The sequence below is a fragment of the Syngnathus floridae genome, chromosome 11, assembly GCF_059516105.1.
Source record: "Syngnathus floridae isolate MCC-2025c chromosome 11, RoL_Sflo_1.0, whole genome shotgun sequence".
NCBI lineage: Eukaryota > Metazoa > Chordata > Actinopteri > Syngnathiformes > Syngnathidae > Syngnathus > Syngnathus floridae.
Window position 1 is genome coordinate 6,223,379 of NC_142423.1, and position 18,804 is coordinate 6,242,182.

General features: G+C 42.7%; 2 protein-coding genes across 30 annotated transcripts; both read left to right on the forward strand.

The window, feature by feature from the left end:
• The first annotated feature begins 320 nt into the window (after nucleotides 1-320).
• On the forward strand, nucleotides 321-16,312 carry znf740a (zinc finger protein 740a). Of its 29 annotated transcripts, none has more exons than XM_088389032.1 (20): nucleotides 322-642; nucleotides 2,036-2,204; nucleotides 2,352-2,534; nucleotides 2,729-2,875; nucleotides 3,314-3,434; nucleotides 3,614-3,697; nucleotides 5,742-5,825; nucleotides 6,279-6,362; nucleotides 6,733-6,816; nucleotides 7,455-7,538; nucleotides 8,089-8,172; nucleotides 9,096-9,179; nucleotides 9,510-9,593; nucleotides 10,523-10,606; nucleotides 10,918-11,001; nucleotides 11,701-11,784; nucleotides 12,086-12,169; nucleotides 13,399-13,482; nucleotides 13,813-13,931; nucleotides 14,032-16,312. In XM_088389032.1, exons 2-20 carry the CDS (start codon nucleotides 2,160-2,162, stop codon nucleotides 14,203-14,205), a joined length of 1,881 nt encoding a protein of 626 aa, XP_088245158.1. In that variant the 5' UTR covers nucleotides 322-642; nucleotides 2,036-2,159; the 3' UTR covers nucleotides 14,206-16,312. The 29 variants fall into 29 exon arrangements, with proteins under 29 accessions (XP_088245160.1, XP_088245158.1, XP_088245168.1 ...); XM_088389033.1 differs by having other exon boundaries at nucleotides 323-642; nucleotides 2,729-2,845; XM_088389034.1 differs by lacking the exon at nucleotides 2,036-2,204 and having other exon boundaries at nucleotides 321-642.
• A 288-nt stretch (nucleotides 16,313-16,600) lies between these two features.
• Nucleotides 16,601-18,118, forward strand: LOC148390619 (single-strand selective monofunctional uracil DNA glycosylase). Its single transcript, XM_088388882.1, has 2 exons — nucleotides 16,601-17,022; nucleotides 17,336-18,118. Exons 1-2 carry the CDS (start codon nucleotides 16,723-16,725, stop codon nucleotides 17,900-17,902), a joined length of 867 nt encoding a protein of 288 aa, XP_088245008.1. The 5' UTR covers nucleotides 16,601-16,722; the 3' UTR covers nucleotides 17,903-18,118.
• Nucleotides 18,119-18,804: the final 686 nt, after the last annotated feature.

Here is an 18,804-nt window from a genome sequence, read left to right on the forward strand (position 1 = left end):
ATTTATGCAGCAATAACTATCCACGGCAAGCCACAATTTGGTATAATGTTGTATTGGTAAATTGTGGCTGCGATGTTGTAATTTGCGGCCATCATTTAGTATTTCCTAGCCACAATTTAGTATTTAGTAGTTACTAGTTAATATTTTGTGGCCTCGCTTTACTGTACATTGAAATGTAATTACTGTGCTGTACTGAAGAATTTTGAGGAGAAAATCAATGCAGGATTAATTTGAAATTTTTAATTCTATTTGAATGAGCATTATTGTTGTGAAGAAGGGGCTGAAGCAGGGGCGCGGGTTGTTATGCTGAGCCCCCCCTCTCCTCTCCTCTTCCTCTTCTTCGTCCATCTGCGTCTCTTCAGTCGCGCCTCTGTCCGCAGCAAACCGCGCTCGGACATCTCTCACGAAAAACGTCCCCACAATTATACCCGAAACGTCGAGTAATGCCGTCCTCTAATGTCCAAATGGTTTTCACGAGCGTGTAAGAATCGACGCTGGCTGGAGTGGTGAAGAAGATGATCTCTGAGCTCAGGGAGGCTGTGCTGCTGCTGCGTGGGGGAGTGGGTCCTTACATCCTGTGGCGTTTCCTGTGTTTGTAAACTCGACGCTCTCGGAAAATCCTCGGCCGACCTAAGCTCCAAGGTAAAACGATCATCCTTTCATCGCCTTCTTTTGTATTTGCTGGCTTTTCATGATTAATTTGATGGCGAGCGTTGTTTCGTTCTGGACGCCTACGTAAGGAGGAGGGTGAAAGCGAGACATTTACTCGATATTTTAGCATTGACGATAGCCGTCGCTAGCTAACGTTAGCTTGTTCGTCGAGAGGGGGAGGCTCTCCACGACGGCCATTATGAGCGTCGTTATCGCCCCATCTAGTCTCGAGCGACTCGGGCTTTGTCTTCAAGATTTACACCGAAAGCGATGTCGTTTATTCTCCTCTTGGCCACGGACGTGTTCGCCTGGCTTCTGTGTGTAATTCAAGGCTAAATGCCGTAAAACGACACGCAGTGTATAATATTGCAGTGGGCGAGGGCGCTCCCGAGGCAAGCGAGCTAATGGCTACTCGAAGTGCGCTTAACTAGCGTCAGGTTTGGTTGACGCGCGAAGGCCAAGCCCTGCAAAATGTCGAAAAATGCCAACTTCTCTTCCTCAAACAAAATGTGCTAATAAAGTCCCTCCGTCACACCCATAACATACTCCACATTGTAGCATTTTTAGTGAGCCAAAGCGTTTTATTACTCAGTAACAAGTGTTAACAACGTTAGCCTAGCAAAGCTAATATATGTTACTGCAGCTTTCACCAATACAAATATTTTCGTCTATTATTTTGTACGTCGGTTTTTGATCGTGCAATAGTGTAACGAATTACAAGGGACATACAATATACATGACGCTTTAAAGGGATATAAGCTTTTGTTAGTGCATTTTCTATTGAACGCGTTACAATTGTCCTCTTTAGCTGTTAGCTTCTTGCTAAAGATCATTTAGTCAAGTCTGAATGACATTTAAAATGAGTAATCATTCATAGCAGCCTGTATTTTTTTATCTCGGCCGTTTTTAACTAAAAAAATAAAGCACTCATAAAGATCATACTTAGTTACATTTGTTTTTTTGCAAAGTCGTGTTGGTTTGATTGTTATTTTCCATAAAAATTCATACTACAATCCCTTGTCAACATGTCCCATGCTATGTATGTTGTCAGTTATTGCCATATATTTCTGTTTTTTATCCAATATCAATATAAATTGGTATCAATACTAGATGTAAGTTTTGATTTTTCATATAGCTCTTACACTCCTAGAACTAAGCAGATTCTTGAAGCTAATAAGTGAGTGTACCATCGTACTGGAAAATGACAGAATAGTGTTCACAATTTTACAAAATAAAACTTAGATAAGATTCATCTAAAGTTGCAGTAGCACAAACTTAAATAAACATAACCACTGGAGTGTATGTAGCTAAAAAAAGAAGAAGAAGCAAAAAGTGATGTTTTAATTCCATGTCTTGTCTATTTCATCCACATCCTCTTCTTCAGTTTGAATGCTAGATGAGTGAGGTGGGTGTGGCTTCCCACCAGCCTGACCATCCTGACTGACGGCTCTGTGGATGACCTTGTCCCCACCCCTGTCCCTGCGCTCACACACACCGTTACCACAGCAATGTCACATCTGCCCAGCAGCTCAGTCCGCGACCATATGAAATGGGTTTGTGTTTCATAACACCAAAGTGGTTGCAAGTCACTTTTAATAAACAGTCTTGTGTCACTCAGGATGTTGTCATTGATAATTGCAGTGCAGTAGAGACATGTCAACATATGTTGTCAATCTTAAATGTCATCTTTCATGTTTTAGGCCGGTCTGCTCGGCTGTGAAGCTGTGCTCTCCAGTATGGCCCTGATGCAGGCCAGCACCATGGCAGCTCCACCCAAAAAGATGATGGCTCCACTCGGACACGCACCGCCACAGAGGGACGGACCTGACCGTGGTCCCCAGAGTCACATGATCCTCCCGTCTGGCATGAGCTGTCCACCCCTGGTTAGGATTCACTGTGAAATTTAGGCGGGACGATTGATTGACTTTTTGAAAGCCACATTGCAGTATTTCTAAAGTCTTTGCTTATTAGTAGTATGAGGCAAAACCTAAATATATTTCACTACTGGCTTTGCATAGTGTTTAAAATGTGAACAGAAATCCTTAAATAATTGTCCGTTCTTTGTGCTTTATTTTAGTTGCTCCGGAAGGAAGGTGAATTCCAAGCTCCGCGCCTACTTGATGAGAAGGACTTGAGGACCAATGAGGACCTGCAGCAGAAAAAAAAGAACAGGAAATCAGTCCCGCCCTGTAAAGTGAGAGAACAAGAGGGAAGGGGAGGGAAGGTCAGTGGCTGTGATTGCAAAACAGGGAACGGTCTTGGAGCGCTCCCCCTCTTGGGGCTCTCCCTAGTCTGCACATTTGTTTGTGTGTGTGGGGGTGGGGGGAGGAGTAGCAGGGAAGATGTGGTGGGGGTGGAGGATCTGGAGAGGAACGCGGGGGGGAGGGGAGCAGGATAGAGCGCTGCACAATAACAGCAGTTGTGTGCATAACAGGGGGAGCAGCACCATGGCCATTTGGAGGGGATTAGAGTTAATTTTCAATCAGCCCTCAGCAAAAAAAAAATTTTAAAATATACCTGAATTGTAGTATATTGATCTATATTACTTATTTTGCTTTTGAATAACAAGACGGTCAGGAGAAGGTATGGAAACAAACGTCTTAGTTTATGACTGGTGCATAGAAAGTGTTGCTAAATAGCAATTCATTGCTGTCCTCCTCAGGGTGCAGGTGGAGATGAAAACGGTCCGTCTTCCAAAGTGCAGAAAAACTTTATTTGCGACCACTGTTACGGAGCATTTCGGAGCGGATACCACCTGAAGAGACACATCCTCATTCACACAGGTACGCGTCACGCTATCAACAATAGCACCCTGAATACGGGCACATTTAAATGGTCTGGATTATGGCACTGTGCAGCAACTGTAAGGTTTCAAATGGCCTGTTTGGTATGATAGGTTTTGCCTCACAGTTGTAGTGGTTTCTGTGGGAGCTTGAACTAAAACTGGTGCTCTTCGGTTTAGGGGAGAAGCCGTATGCTTGTGCCGTATGTGACATGAGGTTTATTCAGCGTTACCACCTGGAGAGACACAGCCTCATTCACACGGGTATGCGTCCTTTAAACGTACCCATATTGCATATATCCTTCAGGCTGCCTCTGTGTAGTCTGACACTTTGAAATAATGGACGGATGTTCAGGGTTCATTTTGTCTGTGGACAGTAATTTCCAACAAAGCCACCATGCAAAAAAAAAAAAAAAATCTGTTCCAGCCCGAAGCATTTCAAACACAGCATTTGTCTTCTAAGTTGTTTCCTCAACATCAAGTAAACCTGCTCCAGACAGTTATCACAGTGTGTGGTCCCATCAGTGCCAAGTCCACTATTAAAAATACTGGCTTTTTGTAGTTTAGCACTTTCCAAGAATAGTTTCAGTACGTTATTTGGACTACAGCAGATCCTACAGAATTAATTTTTTGTTTTCAAATCCCAAATGTGTGGACGCTACATCTGGCCTTCATCTGTGATATCTTTATTCTGGCTTGCTTTTTTGCCTAGACCCGGTTTGTTCTAACAACTATGGCCTTAAAGAAATAAGAAAAGAGGTTCCATTGGGTTCATGCTATCGGTCCAAAAAATATGAAGTAATACTTCTTGATGACCTCGTTGATATTTTTCAGCACAGTACAGCAGTCCCCAATTTGTACTGCATTTAGGCTATGTACTGGTTTAATTTGAAGACATTTTAAAGAAATTAATCAAAGCAAATGATTAGAAATACAACTCCCTATTATACTCAATGTACTCAAAATTCATTGAAATACGTGTGCGTGCATTTCAATATTGAAATGGACAACTTAAAAATTGGGCCTATTAACAGCTCATTCAACAAATTCTGACGAGTCCCAGATTTTTTTTTGTGGGATTAGAATTTGTTTGATTACATAATTCTGCTCTGAGTACTTGCCACTAATCAGTTTTGTAAAGTTATAAAAGCAAGCTTTTTTGATCGTGGACTAGAAAATTGACTTGTGGACCACAGTGTTTGTCCCCAATAAATAGGTCAGATGTAAACATCTTAAAATATAACAATTTTTGAAAAATCACTGCATGGACATCAAAGGACGGCGTCACTTTCGATTTTTATGTTTTAAGTGTTTCACATTAATGAAAACTTCTAAAGTCACTAACTTCCCCTTTTTGTATAACTATAAGAAAGTGCAGTGAGTCTTTCATTATGTTGGTGCTTTGACATTTTAATGAGAGGCCCCCCAAAAAATGAAAATATGATGAACAAGAACCTTGTCATAATCACACTACAACCTGTCATTTTTACATACCAATCACATGATTCTACATAATATAAACATTCTTGGTATGATATAAATGTAACCACATTATTAGCCTTCATTCTCTTGATGCATTTTGTTTTGTTTGAAGCTTTTTCAAGATCGCAAGTTGGAATAATTCTTGTTGGTTCATGCAGTGTGTCGTTAAAATTAGGTGAAATAGAAGGAACGAGTGTATTAAGTGTGGTGTTGGTGAAATAGGCTTGTGTGATAATTATGTCTCATTGGTAAATATGTCGGTTTGTAGTGTTTTGTGTCACCCAGCTTGACGCCTTTTGAATGAAGCAATGGCGATTAGTCCTTTGATGTCCACCCACATCTAGCATATGCATCAAAAATGCTGCAGCTCACATGGCTGAGCTGCAATTAGCTGTGGATTTTTTTTTTTTAGTTGAGGCTTTCAGCAAAATTTCAATGATGGGAGTTTGGAGCAGGAATTGAATGGCAAGCTTTAGCATTCCGGGGCAGGTCATACCTGGAAAAAAAAAAGTTCCTCCCCAGTGTTAAAACGGTCATTCATCATAGTACCAAGTGATGCAAATGTGTCTGCTTCCGCTGGCCCGTGTGATCGCTGTCTTGCGCGTATCTCTGCTGTCTTGCTGCTGCCGCTGCCTCCTTGTGTGTCTCGTTCACGCATGCTTGGCTCACATCCTGTGGCTGTTTTTGTGTCATAACTCCCCACAACAAATGCTTCCAAATAACAGAAGATCTAATTGGACCTAAACGAGCCGTTACCGACTGTCCCTTTTTTTTTTTTTAATGCCAACGTGAGGTCGTAGGCTAACGTGTTACTTTGTGTATGTAGGGGTGAAGCCGTACGCTTGCTCCATGTGTGACATGAGGTTCTTCCAACGTTACCATCTGGCGAGACACAGCCTCACTCATACTGGTATGCGTCTACCTACACTAGTCTCAAGTGCCTCCACTTATCCGCTCATTAAACAACAGACTGTGACGAATCGATCGTGTCTCAATTGACGTTAAGATTTTTTATTCGACTCAAAATGTTAGGAAGAATGAAAATGTATCCAGACATGTTCCGACAGACAAATACAAACTAGAGTTGCGTGTCTTCGGAAAATGTACAAAACGTCAGCTTTTCCCCCTGCTGAATGCTCTACTTTGTTCTGCGTAGTTAACTTCTTTGTCCCTAAAAAAAAAAAAATCATCTTTAGCCACATTTAATGTAGCCGACATGATTTGGGCCTCTAATTAGACACAGCCAAAACATGAGTTGCTGGGAGGATGTGTGGATGTATAAGAAGAGCTACACATGAGGGAAGAGTTGATGGTTGTGATTTGTTGTGTTTCTAGCTTCTACTGACATACTTTTTGTGTGTAGGGGTGAAGCCATACGCTTGCTCCATTTGTGACATGAGATTTTTCCAACGCTACCACTTGGCAAGACACAGTCTCACTCACACCGGTATGAGGTTGCTCTTCCTTGATCCATTTAAACTCTCCTACTGGCCTAGTTGTCATGAACTTATTTCGAGAATGATCTCCACCGATCTCCTCAGGCCAGTAGTAGTGCTCGTTGCTATCTGACATAACCCTCGAAGTTGTAGTTCTAGAGATAAGAGTACTTCCATGTTTTTGGTACACTTTATACTTAGCCTGAAGACAAACACGTTGAAGTTTCTCAAAACGTTCAGTAAAACAATAGCTCAGTGTCGTATACTTGTGCCACTGCCTTTGGCATGTCTGGATACATAATAACCGGGTGTGTCCTGTTGACATCATTGTGGTGTTTGGATTTTCTTTTTTGCAAAACACTTTTTGCTCTGTGTGTACAGGGGTGAAGCCATATGCTTGCTCCATGTGTGACATGAGATTTTTCCAGAGATACCACCTGGCGAGACACACGCTCACACATACGGGTACATGTTTATTCTCAACCTTAGCACACGTTGGAGTGTATAGGCCTCACCCTAGCCGTCAGAGCGCCGGGACACAAAGGCCTTTCCACTGCACGATACCTACACGGCTCTACTCACTGATGACCCATTTCCATTGTCGGTTGAGGTTCCAAGCATGTCGTGACGAGACCATATGGGGCAAACCGCTGCAGTTTTGTCATTGCGGGTTTTTTTTTTTTTGGTCACATTTGGGCAAGAAATGATGAAAACCCAACACGCAGTTGTGAACGCGATCGTGTTCTGCTCCAGAGTTTCTGTTTGCTTGCTGGTGCCAGACTCCTCTCAAATAAATTGGTTGTTAGCACGACTAGCTTGTTTTAAGTGGGGAAACCAAAAGTATCCAAACAAGTCCGAGGCCAGCCGTGTAGGTGCCACACAGTGGAAAAGCAGCTCAAGACAAATAAGGGCCATTTAATTGTGTACGGTTCTTTCATGACTTATTTTTGGTTTTCTTATTGTATCAGCATGAATGCGTGACTAAGAACCCGATAGCCTTGATAGTCTATAGAGTATGTACTGGCCCCAAACTGACTTTTGTGACATTTGTGTTTGTAGCTGACAGGAGCACTTTAATAAAGTTTGGTACTGTATGCATTCAGGGGTGAAGCCGTACGCTTGCTCCATGTGTGACATGAGGTTCTTCCAACGTTACCATTTGGCAAGACACAGCCTCACTCATACCGGTATGCTGCATTTGTTCCCCTTTTACCTTTAAATCTGTAAATATAACTAACCGACAAGGAAGTCCCGTTTCCTGCAATAAGACCATTATGTAATCGGTGGAACATTTCCACTTGAACTAGGCTTTGTTGGAAAACCGTCCACTGAAAAAAAATGTCCCTCTTTGTGATTGAAAACTGTAATGTTACTTTAGCATGTTATCGTTGAGCACTTGATGACACAACCAGTAGCGGGCACATTACACAAATAAGACTCAATGGCAGACATCAATAGTCTGAAATACCAAAAAAGTGAAGTTCCATTTGGCTTCTAACAAATTCAGCTTCGAAAGGTTGGCAACTGTCTGCATTGAGACTGAACATTATTAAAGTAGCTCCTATGTCTGCTTCTTGGTAATGATACAACTTAGCTTGTGATGTCTGCCAGTTCTTTCTGGCGTAATGTCTCATCCACGGTCACTTATTTTAGCATGCTGTTCTAAATCGCACGAGCTTGCATCGTGTTGCATTTCCGTGTTTGTAAATGCATCTAACCTTCTTGTGTTCCGTCCAGGAGTGAAGCCATATGCTTGCACCATGTGTGACATGAGGTTTATACAACGTTACCAACTGGAAAGACACAGTCTCACTCACACAGGTAGGTCGATTTTATTTAATGGTGCCGTGGTCATGTGGCCGCCATGAAATTGTGTTGCCACATGGCACAATGTAGCCAAACGATTGTGTAATGTCAATTGTGCACTTTGCAACCAGTTGCATAAAGTTTAAAGTCCCCCCCCACCCCCAATCTGCCCATGACAGTAAAAATGATTGTTTGCGTCATGTTTTTATTTGTTTTTGTTGTTCATTGAAGAATGATAATAAAAAGATATGAGGGATTATATCAATAATTCATTTCGGTTAGTCAGTGGTCAGAAACTATAACATGCACCACAACCCACATAGGTCACTTATTGATCATTCAATTTACTGACATTGTCTATTGTCACTTTTTATATTAAAATGATTGTCACAAAAGCATAAATTATGGACTACATCGCATTTTACCATCATATGATCGCAATGTTTTCCCAGTACGGTGTTACATTTCTGTCCAATTTTACATTGCAGATGTTACGTACTTATATATTGTGCATAGTTTTCCAACTGCCTAAAATTGTCTAACCTGCGATCAGCGTTGAAATATAAATTTGTAGAATTGAGGAAATTTCTTATTAGCTATTGGGCTTGGTGAAATATATCCATTTTGGACCTCAACTATTCCTTTGGATATTTCGTTTTCTAGGTTTGTAGATTGGTTTGTTTTTCTTTCCGGAAGATTTTTTTTGTTATTGTCCAAGATTTAGAAATTTGAAGACTGACTGTAGCAATGGTAGTTATGGAGCAGTCATGTCGAATTGGAATGGCAGACGCACTTCCTCACCAGGTGGAATCTCTGCCGCAAACTAACCGCTGATGAGTGCAACCAAACTTTACTAAATTGGTAAAGTTTAGCGGCGATCATTTTTGGCAGTTGAATCATTTCCTTTTCACGCTAAAGCTGGTACTTTGTGTGCGTAGGGGTGAAGCCGTACGCTTGCACCATGTGTGACAAGAGGTTTTTTCAGCGCTACCACCTGGCGAGACACAGCCTCACTCACATGGGTATGCGCCTGCCAATCTTAAGACAGTCACACCATTAGGATGCTGCAACATCTGTTAAATGTCTGTGTTCTGACCCGTTGTCGATGGGGCAGATTTAGTGTACGAGCACCAATGACATTATGGGCATGTGTAATGTAAGTGGATCAGAAACTCGTGTCATTTTATAAAAGCTCCGACTATGCCCGTGTCACAATTGTTAGGGTATGACATTGGTTATTAACCACAGACATCAATTTAGTCCGAATGAGTTGATTTTTCAATACATCATTAAGATTCCTTGTTGCTTTGGGGCAGAGACGCAAATTAATGCTGTTGATGCTCTGCATTTAGGTGTGAAACCTTATGCTTGCACCATGTGTGACATGAAGTTTTGTCAGCGTTACCACCTGGCGAGACACAGCCTCACTCATACGGGTATGGGTCCGTACACCGTGCCCAGTACATTCTGTGTGCACCTTTCCATTTGCCACTTCAGGAAATCACTCATGTCTAACTTACCATATCAGATACAATGGGATTGGGGAAACATTTTGTTTTTATTAGGGTAGTAGGATATCGAAGAATTTTTTTTTTTTGTAGTAACCAAAATATGTAGGTTGTTAATATATGTATTTTACTTTGTGTCAAAAACACTCATATAAACGGATTAGCTACTATGTAGTGCACTCAGTATTAGATAGATACGTAAGTGGCTGGTATTATTAATATTGTCTGGCTACATTATTTTCTTCTGGCTTTTTATTGGACTAATGCATCTGTTGAATTTACATGAACACTTGAAAAAACTCCAGTCTTCAAACTTTACATAGAATGATTTTTCCCTGGAGCTAACTGCAGTGGCCATGTGTTTTGGATGCAACAAAAGCCAAACTTAGAGCTTGTGAACAGTGACGACGTCTGAAGAGAGTTTAGTGTACAGTTTTGATTTCTTCAGAAGAACAAACGGATTCTCTTGGAGCGTCGTTTATACTTGGGCCTAATTTGCTTCAGTTGTCGAGACCCTGATTGCTCGTCAAGTTTGTGTACTACCCACCCCCATTGACCGATTAATAATAGATTGGACAGACATTTGTTCGACTTGTTGCTATCGGACTTTTTGTGATGTTTGACATTAGCTTGTCATGGCTAGCGTGTCATTTACCCGAGCTGTGTTTCATTCCTCCAACTAAATCTAAAGGCACTTCAGCTAAATCCCTTATGGTAGAAAAAAAACTGATGTCAACAGATTGAGATATTGTCATTGCATCAATTGAGAAATGTGTGGTTAATAACCAATAGCGTAGTTGTGTTTACAAAAGAGCAAAGCAAAGCAAAATATTATAATGTTGCTACTTTGCATTCAGGTGTGAAACCTTATGCTTGCACCATATGCGACAAGAGGTTTTTTCAGCGCTACCACCTGGCAAGACACAGCCTCACTCATATGGGTATGCGCCCACCTTGCCCATGACACTTAAAAGTCACGTTTGACTTAGCATGACATCACACACAGCATATGTGACGAACGGCTAAATTCAGTCGTACCTTAGAAGTACAGCCGCGGATTATTGCTTCCCACATTTTATGCTGAGTTTGGTCCTAAAAAGAGGCGTTTTTGCCTATCCAAAATAATTGCCTGAAAAATGTTGGTTTACAACCCATCAATTCTAAATAGAGAAGAAGCACATTACATCACTGTTGGATTGTGAACTCCCAAAACCAAAGTGTGAATGTAATCCCTGTAATACTCTGCGTTTAGGTGTGAAACCTTTTGCTTGCACCATGTGTGACATGAGGTTTGTTCAGCGCTACCACCTGGCCAGACACAGCCTCACTCATACCGGTATGCGTCTATGCACCCGCCCCCTCCATTCTGTTGAATCCGTACTGCCCATCAAGCGTTAGCGAACGTAGCCTAATTTAAAAAGACGTTATTCGGTAACGGTGGGGGGGAAAAATCTAATTGGGTATATTAGCGTTATAGCCGTGTTAGCTTTGCTGTCGAGAAAATGGAGGCCGCTATCTTGGTTAGTTACTGTGGGGACAGTTACAGCAAAGATGCCAACCATCCTTATTTCCCAGAATGTCCGAAGACGCCAGAGTTGGAAATAACCTATCCTCCTTTGTCTCTGTGTGTTGTCTCGCCACACACTTGTGAATTCAGGGCACCCTCGAACCAGCCCAGACACATTAATTAGACGACATGTCTATGGCGAGAACTCATGCATGCATGAACTGATTGATGCCAGTGCACATGAATTCACAATGAGACTTGATCACCAGTCGTAGATGTCTGCAATGTCAGCGGTTGTGCCGGGAAGTCGGGAGGATTGGCATCTCTGTTACTGGCAGATACATGCGTGAAATCAAGTTGAGAACCGCGCCACAGCAAAACCGCTAAATGCCACTGCAAAGAGGCAGACTGAAATCGGGTTACTGCATGAATTGGCGACTGTGTGGTTAATAACCAATAGCGTCGGGATGTACTGGCAACGAATGAAAATGGAGCCTAAGTCATGTAACACTGCCACTTTGCATTTAGGTGTGAAACCTTATGCTTGCACCATGTGTGACAAGAGGTTTTTTCAGCGTTATCACCTGGCAAGACACAGCCTCACTCATTTGGGTAGGCACCCGCCCACCTAAACAACAACACTGACCCCGTGCGGATGATGATGATGATTAGAGTCGATGTAATTGGACGCGCGCCATTCAGCGTTTAAATCTCAAACACAACTACAATGAACGCAAACAGTGTGACATCATCAGCTCATCTTGTGTTAGCTGTGGATTTGAAAATTGGTCAAATACAACTTGAACTAAATTGAGCTCTGAAAAGTGGTTAACAACCCATCAATGACAATTTGACGTATGATGGAGCCGAATGACAAGTCTTGAAAATTAACGTCTTAATGCTCTGCGTTTAGGTGTGAAACCTTTTGCTTGCACCATGTGCGACATGAGGTTTGTTCAGCGCTACCACCTGGCGAGACACAGCCTCACTCATACGGGTATGGGTCCGTACACCTGCCCCTCTCATCTTTCCAGCCACTCGGTGTGCTTTGACGCAAGCTTTCCAAGAGCGTAGCTTCATCCCTGCCAGAAATATTCACGCTTGATCAGACCTTTCCCTGGGGAACAAAAATGTTTCAAAAGCGCTTTCAATCACTTCTATCACACATCCAGGTCGACGCTAACTTGTTTTGATCGTCGCCCATGCTAACCTCAGAACATACGTACAAGTACGACCGTAGATCTCAGCCAGAAAGCGTCTCAGATGTGGATTTGTGTAATCCTCCATTTTGTTTTCCCATTGGGCCTGTTTTACAAACTGACACAGTGGGATGCAATTCGTGTAGCCCAATACATTAACTAGTTGTTGTTGTGTTGTTGTTGAGGGACATTTGCAGCCCGAATATAGGACAATTCATTGGAATACGGTACTTAGAAATTCAAAATTCTATTTTCCGGATTAGAAAGCGCACCAGATTATAAATCAAACTTTATTCAACATCATTTTGACATCCATATATTGGGTGTACTGTTGATCTTTCTTGAAAAATTTGAAGAAAAAAAGATTTTTAGCTGAACAAAGACGTTTTATTACTCCTAATAAATACTGTTATACCAGTGCATTACACAAGACAGGGATTTATGAAGTGTGTTTCTGGGCTCGTACCGATTTTTTAGTAATCAAGGAGGCCGAACGCTGATATTTCCTTTCAGTTAAAGGGGAAGAAATAGGTGTCAAAATAAAAAAATAAAAAAGTGCAAACCACAACTCATTCCTTTGTTGAAATCTCTTTAAACACATTTTTAAACACGGACCGATGCATGTAATCATTCAATCCTTACAATCCACTTTTCTTTATTCTTCTTCACTGATTGGCTGCACAAATTCTCAGCGGCTTGCAATCTCATAGTGAGGAATCATTTTGAGCATATATGCCCCCAAGGCCCTCTATAAATGTCCAAATTAGCATTCATTTATGACACTCGTCTGTGAATATGGAGAACGAGCGTGAGGGTTCTTGTAGAAGCTATCGAACGTCTCATTGATAATCTAACACCGTGCGCTTGGTATCTTTTGTGTTGCAGCCGCATCCGCGTAGTTTGCATGTGTGAACATTTCCGCATTTGTGTGTGTGTGTGTGTGTGTACGGCAGAGGTGATGTTGCACGTTACTTGACCTTGTGTGGTGTGTGGCGGGTAGGCCTAATACGCTGCTCTGTGTGTGTAGGGGTGAAGCCGTATGCTTGTTCCATGTGTGACATGAGGTTTATTCAGCGTAACCACCTGGAGAGACACAGCCTCACTCACACGGGTATGCGTTCCGTTGCCGCGCCCCCACCCCACCCACCGCTGCCGCTCGCACCCCCCCACCCCCCCTGACGCGCCACACCGCAGCCTCCACTTTGATGGGATGTTGAACCAGCATCACACTCAGCCCAGATGTTGTTGCGTACATCTGGGCCACGATAACTCCACTCTGCTCTACACATAATGAGTTGATGAGCAGGCCTTTTGATAAGCCAAACTCTCATTAGTCACTGATAAGGCTTTCTATTGCTGCAACGATACAGTTTGACATACTTTAGTGGTGCAAAAAAACAAATATTGACGCATTGACTCTGTTGTGTGTGCTTTTTGCTAGGGGAGAAGCCGTTTGCGTGCGACATGTGCGATATGAGGTTTATCCAGCGCTACCACCTAGAGAGACACAAGCGTGTGCACAGCGGCGAGAAGCCTTACCAGTGCGAGCGCTGCCAGCAGGTGAGAACAACTAATTGGAAATATACATCCTTGGCAACTGTGTTTCAAGCCACCGCATGTTTGGGAAATGTGTATTGACCAACGTCCGCTTTTCCCGCAGAACTTTTCCCGGACAGACCGCCTGCTGCGGCATCGCCGGCTGTGCCAGGGCCGCGGTGTAGCTAAAGTGGAGACCCAACCGTGTTGTGAACCGCGCCAATATGCCCAAGAAGCACCACCCGCCCCTCCGACTTGGAGCCCCATGCACCCACCTCCGGGTCGCCTGGCCGTCTGACATTCCATGTTGGCCGCGTCCATCGGGCCGCCGGACACAGGACCGGCCAACGGGCGTGGTGCTCGCTCTGGACTGAGCGGCTCCGGTGCAGACTGACCGTGCGGCTTCAGTCTTGGATTACTAATAACTGCGGGACATTTGTTGGTTTTATTGTAACAGTTTCTTTTCTCCCCACCATATTTTTTTAATGACAAGACTTTTCTGTGATGAAGAGTGTTCCTGTTTTGTACTTACTCTGTTTTTATCGTTCTGATGCATCCGCATTTGTTGTTGGTACTCTGTAATGACAGCAGTCTTTTTTTTTTTTAAATTGACACACAGGGACATAGTTGTGAAGAAAAGCATTTCATTGTGTCACTTAAGTCCAAATATGGCTTGCGTCAACCAGATCTTGCCGGCCGCGGCAGCTGTGTTTCAGTTAGTGTCACCATGGCAACGGTAGCTTGACCAGGACTCTATTGTGAAGCCATCTGGTTGACCGGCGTTCTTTGCCTCTAACATCATTAGGGGTGTACTGTCTGTAAATATTGCTACTACATTCACAGTTGGACTTAGGTGGATTTTTCTTCCTTCCATTTGGCCAAGAATTACCTACATCGAGCAAGCCAGTGGGCGTTATTGTTAACCAGGACTTCCATGGAGTAGGTGATGAGTGGGCAATCCCATTCTGTTGACTCGCCCCTGTTTTGTTGCTTGTAACTATCAAGTTAAGATTTCTCTCTGTGTCAGAATCCTCTTCTTTTTTTTTTTCTTCAATATTATTTAGCCTTTTCTCCCCACAATGTTTTATTACTGTGTATCAGATGTATTTACAAAGACAAGGCCGCTTTTATGTCACAGTGGATGTTTTTAATCCTCTAAACTGTCATGGTTACAGAATGTTGGTGACCCCAGTTGAAGGGAGAGTCACATGATGTCTAAAACTGAAGCCCGGTCTGGTGAAACCAACACTCTGCTGTGCACTAACCATTGCCTTTTTATGCAGATACTCTGTGCTTGGTGTGTTTTAACAGGTGTATGTCTATCTTTGGGTGTAGCCTTAACAAAGTGCGGATACATAAGTAATCATTGTAATACTAAACATTATTGTAACAAAGCATTTTGTTGTACCGGCGCAAGCAGAGAGGCGCCATGGTGGCCGCTGCCGATCGATTTCTCAAACTTGACCCTCCGCGAGTTGTTCTCATCCACGGCCTTGCGATGAGAGACGCTTGCGTGTACATAAGACATCCTTGAGGTTGACTGAATGTAAGAGGTGCAGTCCCAGAGTGTCTGTAGTTCCTCCGTGATTGCCCGAAAGAACATTCATGTTTTATGTTCAATGCAAATGAACAGTGTAGATTTCATTTCGCCGACTGACGGAGGGTCGGGTTCGAGGAATGTCTCGACATTCTTCCAGCTGTGCACAAAGCATGCCGCTGGTGCATAAGTGACACTTGTTAAAAGGGCAATACAGTACTTGTTGTCAGTTTTAGTTTTGAGTAGGACCGCACAAAAGAACCCTGACGTCTCAATCGCTTGTTTTGAACATGGAAGTTTTAACTTTTCACTCGACTCAAATGTGGGTCAGAGTTTTATTTCAAGTACATTTTTATTCTTAAATTGTAAACACTGGAGTGACGTGGGGAAAAAGGCAAACTGAGTGATGGATATTTTTGTTTCCTTCAAACTGTACTCTGTTTTAGAAAAAGCCTCTTTCTCCTCAGAGAAGATGAACATTTGGATCAGTACAGCTGACAGCCCATGATGGTGGTTTGTTTGAAGAAAAAGATTGCTTCTGATGCAAAGTCCCTGATATTTGTAGTAAATTATATTGATCATGGTATTAGGAGAGCAACGGCATACTGGTAGCTATCACAGATTAGTTGTTTTCTTTATTAGTCTTGCATGCAAAGTTATGGTCCTCAGTTGAAATAATAGAATCTTGATATTGATTATTTTGTGTAGAAAAATGAGTGCATACAAGTAACCTCCTAAAACTGTTACAATAATTATTGTAAATGGGCTAACTAATAATGTACCCTTGTGATCCAATTAGTTTCAACCGTATGGAAATCGGAGGAGAGGCTTCTTACTATTATGCTGAAATAAAAACATTTGTTAAGGATGTCTGTCTCATTCCTTAAATTGCTTAACTAACATTGAAACTATTTCAAATGTGTCTCATATATTCTATAATCTTAGGCTTCCACAATTCTCAATTATAACCCTTTAAATTCTAAACCATTAAATCCATTCAGAACACGCACAACTACCTATCATATGCCAACACTTTCTGGACATCTTAGGAGGGTTTCACACCACATTATCGGTATCCCTGAATTTCCATCAATTCATTTTCAAATAAATGGAGACGTTTTACCCGTATCTCATAGATGTAGTACATATTCCAGGCCTGAGGCGGCGGTAAAGCGCTCGAGTGTGGCTTGTCCGTAAAACAAGACGCACGAAAGAAGGAAACAAAACCCAAACAAATGAAACAAACATCGTACAAATACTACGTTAAAAACAACAACCATGCTAAACGACGTTGCAGTGTTGCAACCTGATGGAAAGGAGCAGGACTCTAAAGAAAAAATCATATTGAAGTGGACCCCAGAACTCAACGCGACCCCCTTCAGGTTCCTGCAGCTCGAGCTGGAGCTCAACGCGCATCTCCGTGGGCTCCGTTTCGGTGAACCCGTCCAATATGTGTACAACCCACTGGAGTATGCGTGGGAGACGCACCGGTGCTACGTAGAGAAGTATTGCCAGGCGGGACAGAGCTTCTTGTTTTTGGGCATGAATCCGGGACCGTTCGGCATGGCCCAGACGGGGGTGAGTTAGCTTTGAATGACCTTCCATCCATCCATTTTCAGCACCGCTTTTCTTGTTCAGGGTCGCGGGGGTTACTGGAACCTATCCCAGCTGACAACGGGCAGAAAGTCTTAAAACGATAAGTTCGTTATACAAACGTGGGAATATCTACATAACATTCATACATAACTTTAATCCTGTGCCTCACTCATAGAGTTGTCAGTTCTTCCCACAAATTATTGTCAGTTTTAGTCATGCATATTTGTCAGGTATTGAGTTACAAAATTTAACTGTAAGGAAATAAAACACTGATTCTCCATTTTATCCCTCACAGGTTCCTTTTGGCGAAGTGAAGTCAGTCATTAACTGGTTGAAGATAACAGGGGCAGTCGGTCGCCCCGACAACGAGCATCCGAAACGCCGCATCAGCGGATTGGCCTGCACTCAGAGCGAAGTGAGCGGCGCCCGCTTCTGGGGCTTCTTCCAAAAGTTGTGCGGTGAGCCTGCTGCTTTCTTCCGTCACTGTTTTGTACACAACCTTTGCCCCCTCATTTTTATGAGCAGCAGCGGGAAGAACCTGACCCCCCCTGAGCTTGATATCGATGAGCGCAAGGAGCTCCTGCGCTTGTGTGACATTGCCCTGTGCCAAGCCGTGGAGGCCCTGGGTGTCTCCATGGTGATCGGTGTGGGCAGGGTGGCAGAGCAGCGGGCACGCCGTGCTCTTGCCGCAGCTGGTATGGACGTGCGAGTGGAGGGCATCATGCATCCTTCCCCCAGGAACCCTTTGGCCAATAAAGGCTGGGAGAGTGTGGCTAAAGCTAAGCTAGCACAACTAGGCATCCTCCCTTTACTTAGCAATGACACAAGGCCAGAATCCTCTCACACTCAAGAGACTTTATAGCAGGCAAATCCATCCAGTCATTTTTTTTTTATATTGCATATCCTCATTAGGGTGGCGGGTGAACTGGATTCCATCATTGCTAATTTTGTGTGAAAGTACAAATAGAGTACACAAGTGTATGCTCAGGGTTGTTGAAGATTTTCTACTGTATTGTATGCTGTTTTATGTACATTTCCATTGTATTAATATATAATGATTTCTTATTCATTTGACCAATTCTGTGTCTTTAAATGTCTGTATTTGTTACGAATATAATGGTTAGTGTATTTTGTTTATTTATATCCATTATGATTGATCAGGTCTTTCACTGCTGCCTTGTAACGCCACACCTTACACTTCCATGTGTTATATATCATTATTGCAATTTAGAAAAGAACATTCAAATGTAGGTGAAAAATCCACAATAAGTTAAAAGGTCAACTTAAATTTGTCACTGTTCAATTCATGATAAGTGTCATTTTATTGTGCATTTGTATTTGAATGTCTTTGACGTCTGCCCTTTAAAATCAAAACAACAGTGTCAACACATCTTTATTCCATGATTGACTGCCAATAAGTCAAACTCGACATCAAATCAACAAAGACCAGTTGATGTCACAAAGGACAAACATATCACCCCACCATTAACTGCAGGGCTGCCGGCCTGGTCCTGAGGTCCACTACAATAGTGAAAACAAAAAGATTATTGGAGGTATGTATGACTTGTCATTAGGATATGAATCCGTGTCATAAATAACCCAGGCACTTTTCCTAGTAAGCTTCAGCGACTGCCAAGAAATGAAAGAAGAGAGTAAACAAGTCACAGCATCGGATTATGTGTCCAGAAACAGTACCCAGTCGCCTTTACTGAGGGTGAACTACATTTCCCATGATCCTTTGGCGTGACTGTCTTCAGACGGCAC

Bases quoted from the DNA above. Each gene is read 5' to 3' on its own strand.
- znf740a (XM_088389032.1), top strand. From the start codon at position 2,160: ATGTCACATCTGCCCAGCAGCTCAGTCCGCGACCATATGAAATGG. The intron at 6,817-7,454 runs GTACATGTTTAT...GTATGCATTCAG, and splicing joins ACACACGCTCACACATACGG to GGGTGAAGCCGTACGCTTGC. The intron at 7,539-8,088 runs GTATGCTGCATT...TGTTCCGTCCAG, and splicing joins ACACAGCCTCACTCATACCG to GAGTGAAGCCATATGCTTGC.
- LOC148390619 (XM_088388882.1), top strand. From the start codon at position 16,723: ATGCTAAACGACGTTGCAGTGTTGCAACCTGATGGAAAGGAGCAGGAC. The intron at 17,023-17,335 runs GTGAGTTAGCTT...TATCCCTCACAG, and splicing joins TCGGCATGGCCCAGACGGGG to GTTCCTTTTGGCGAAGTGAA.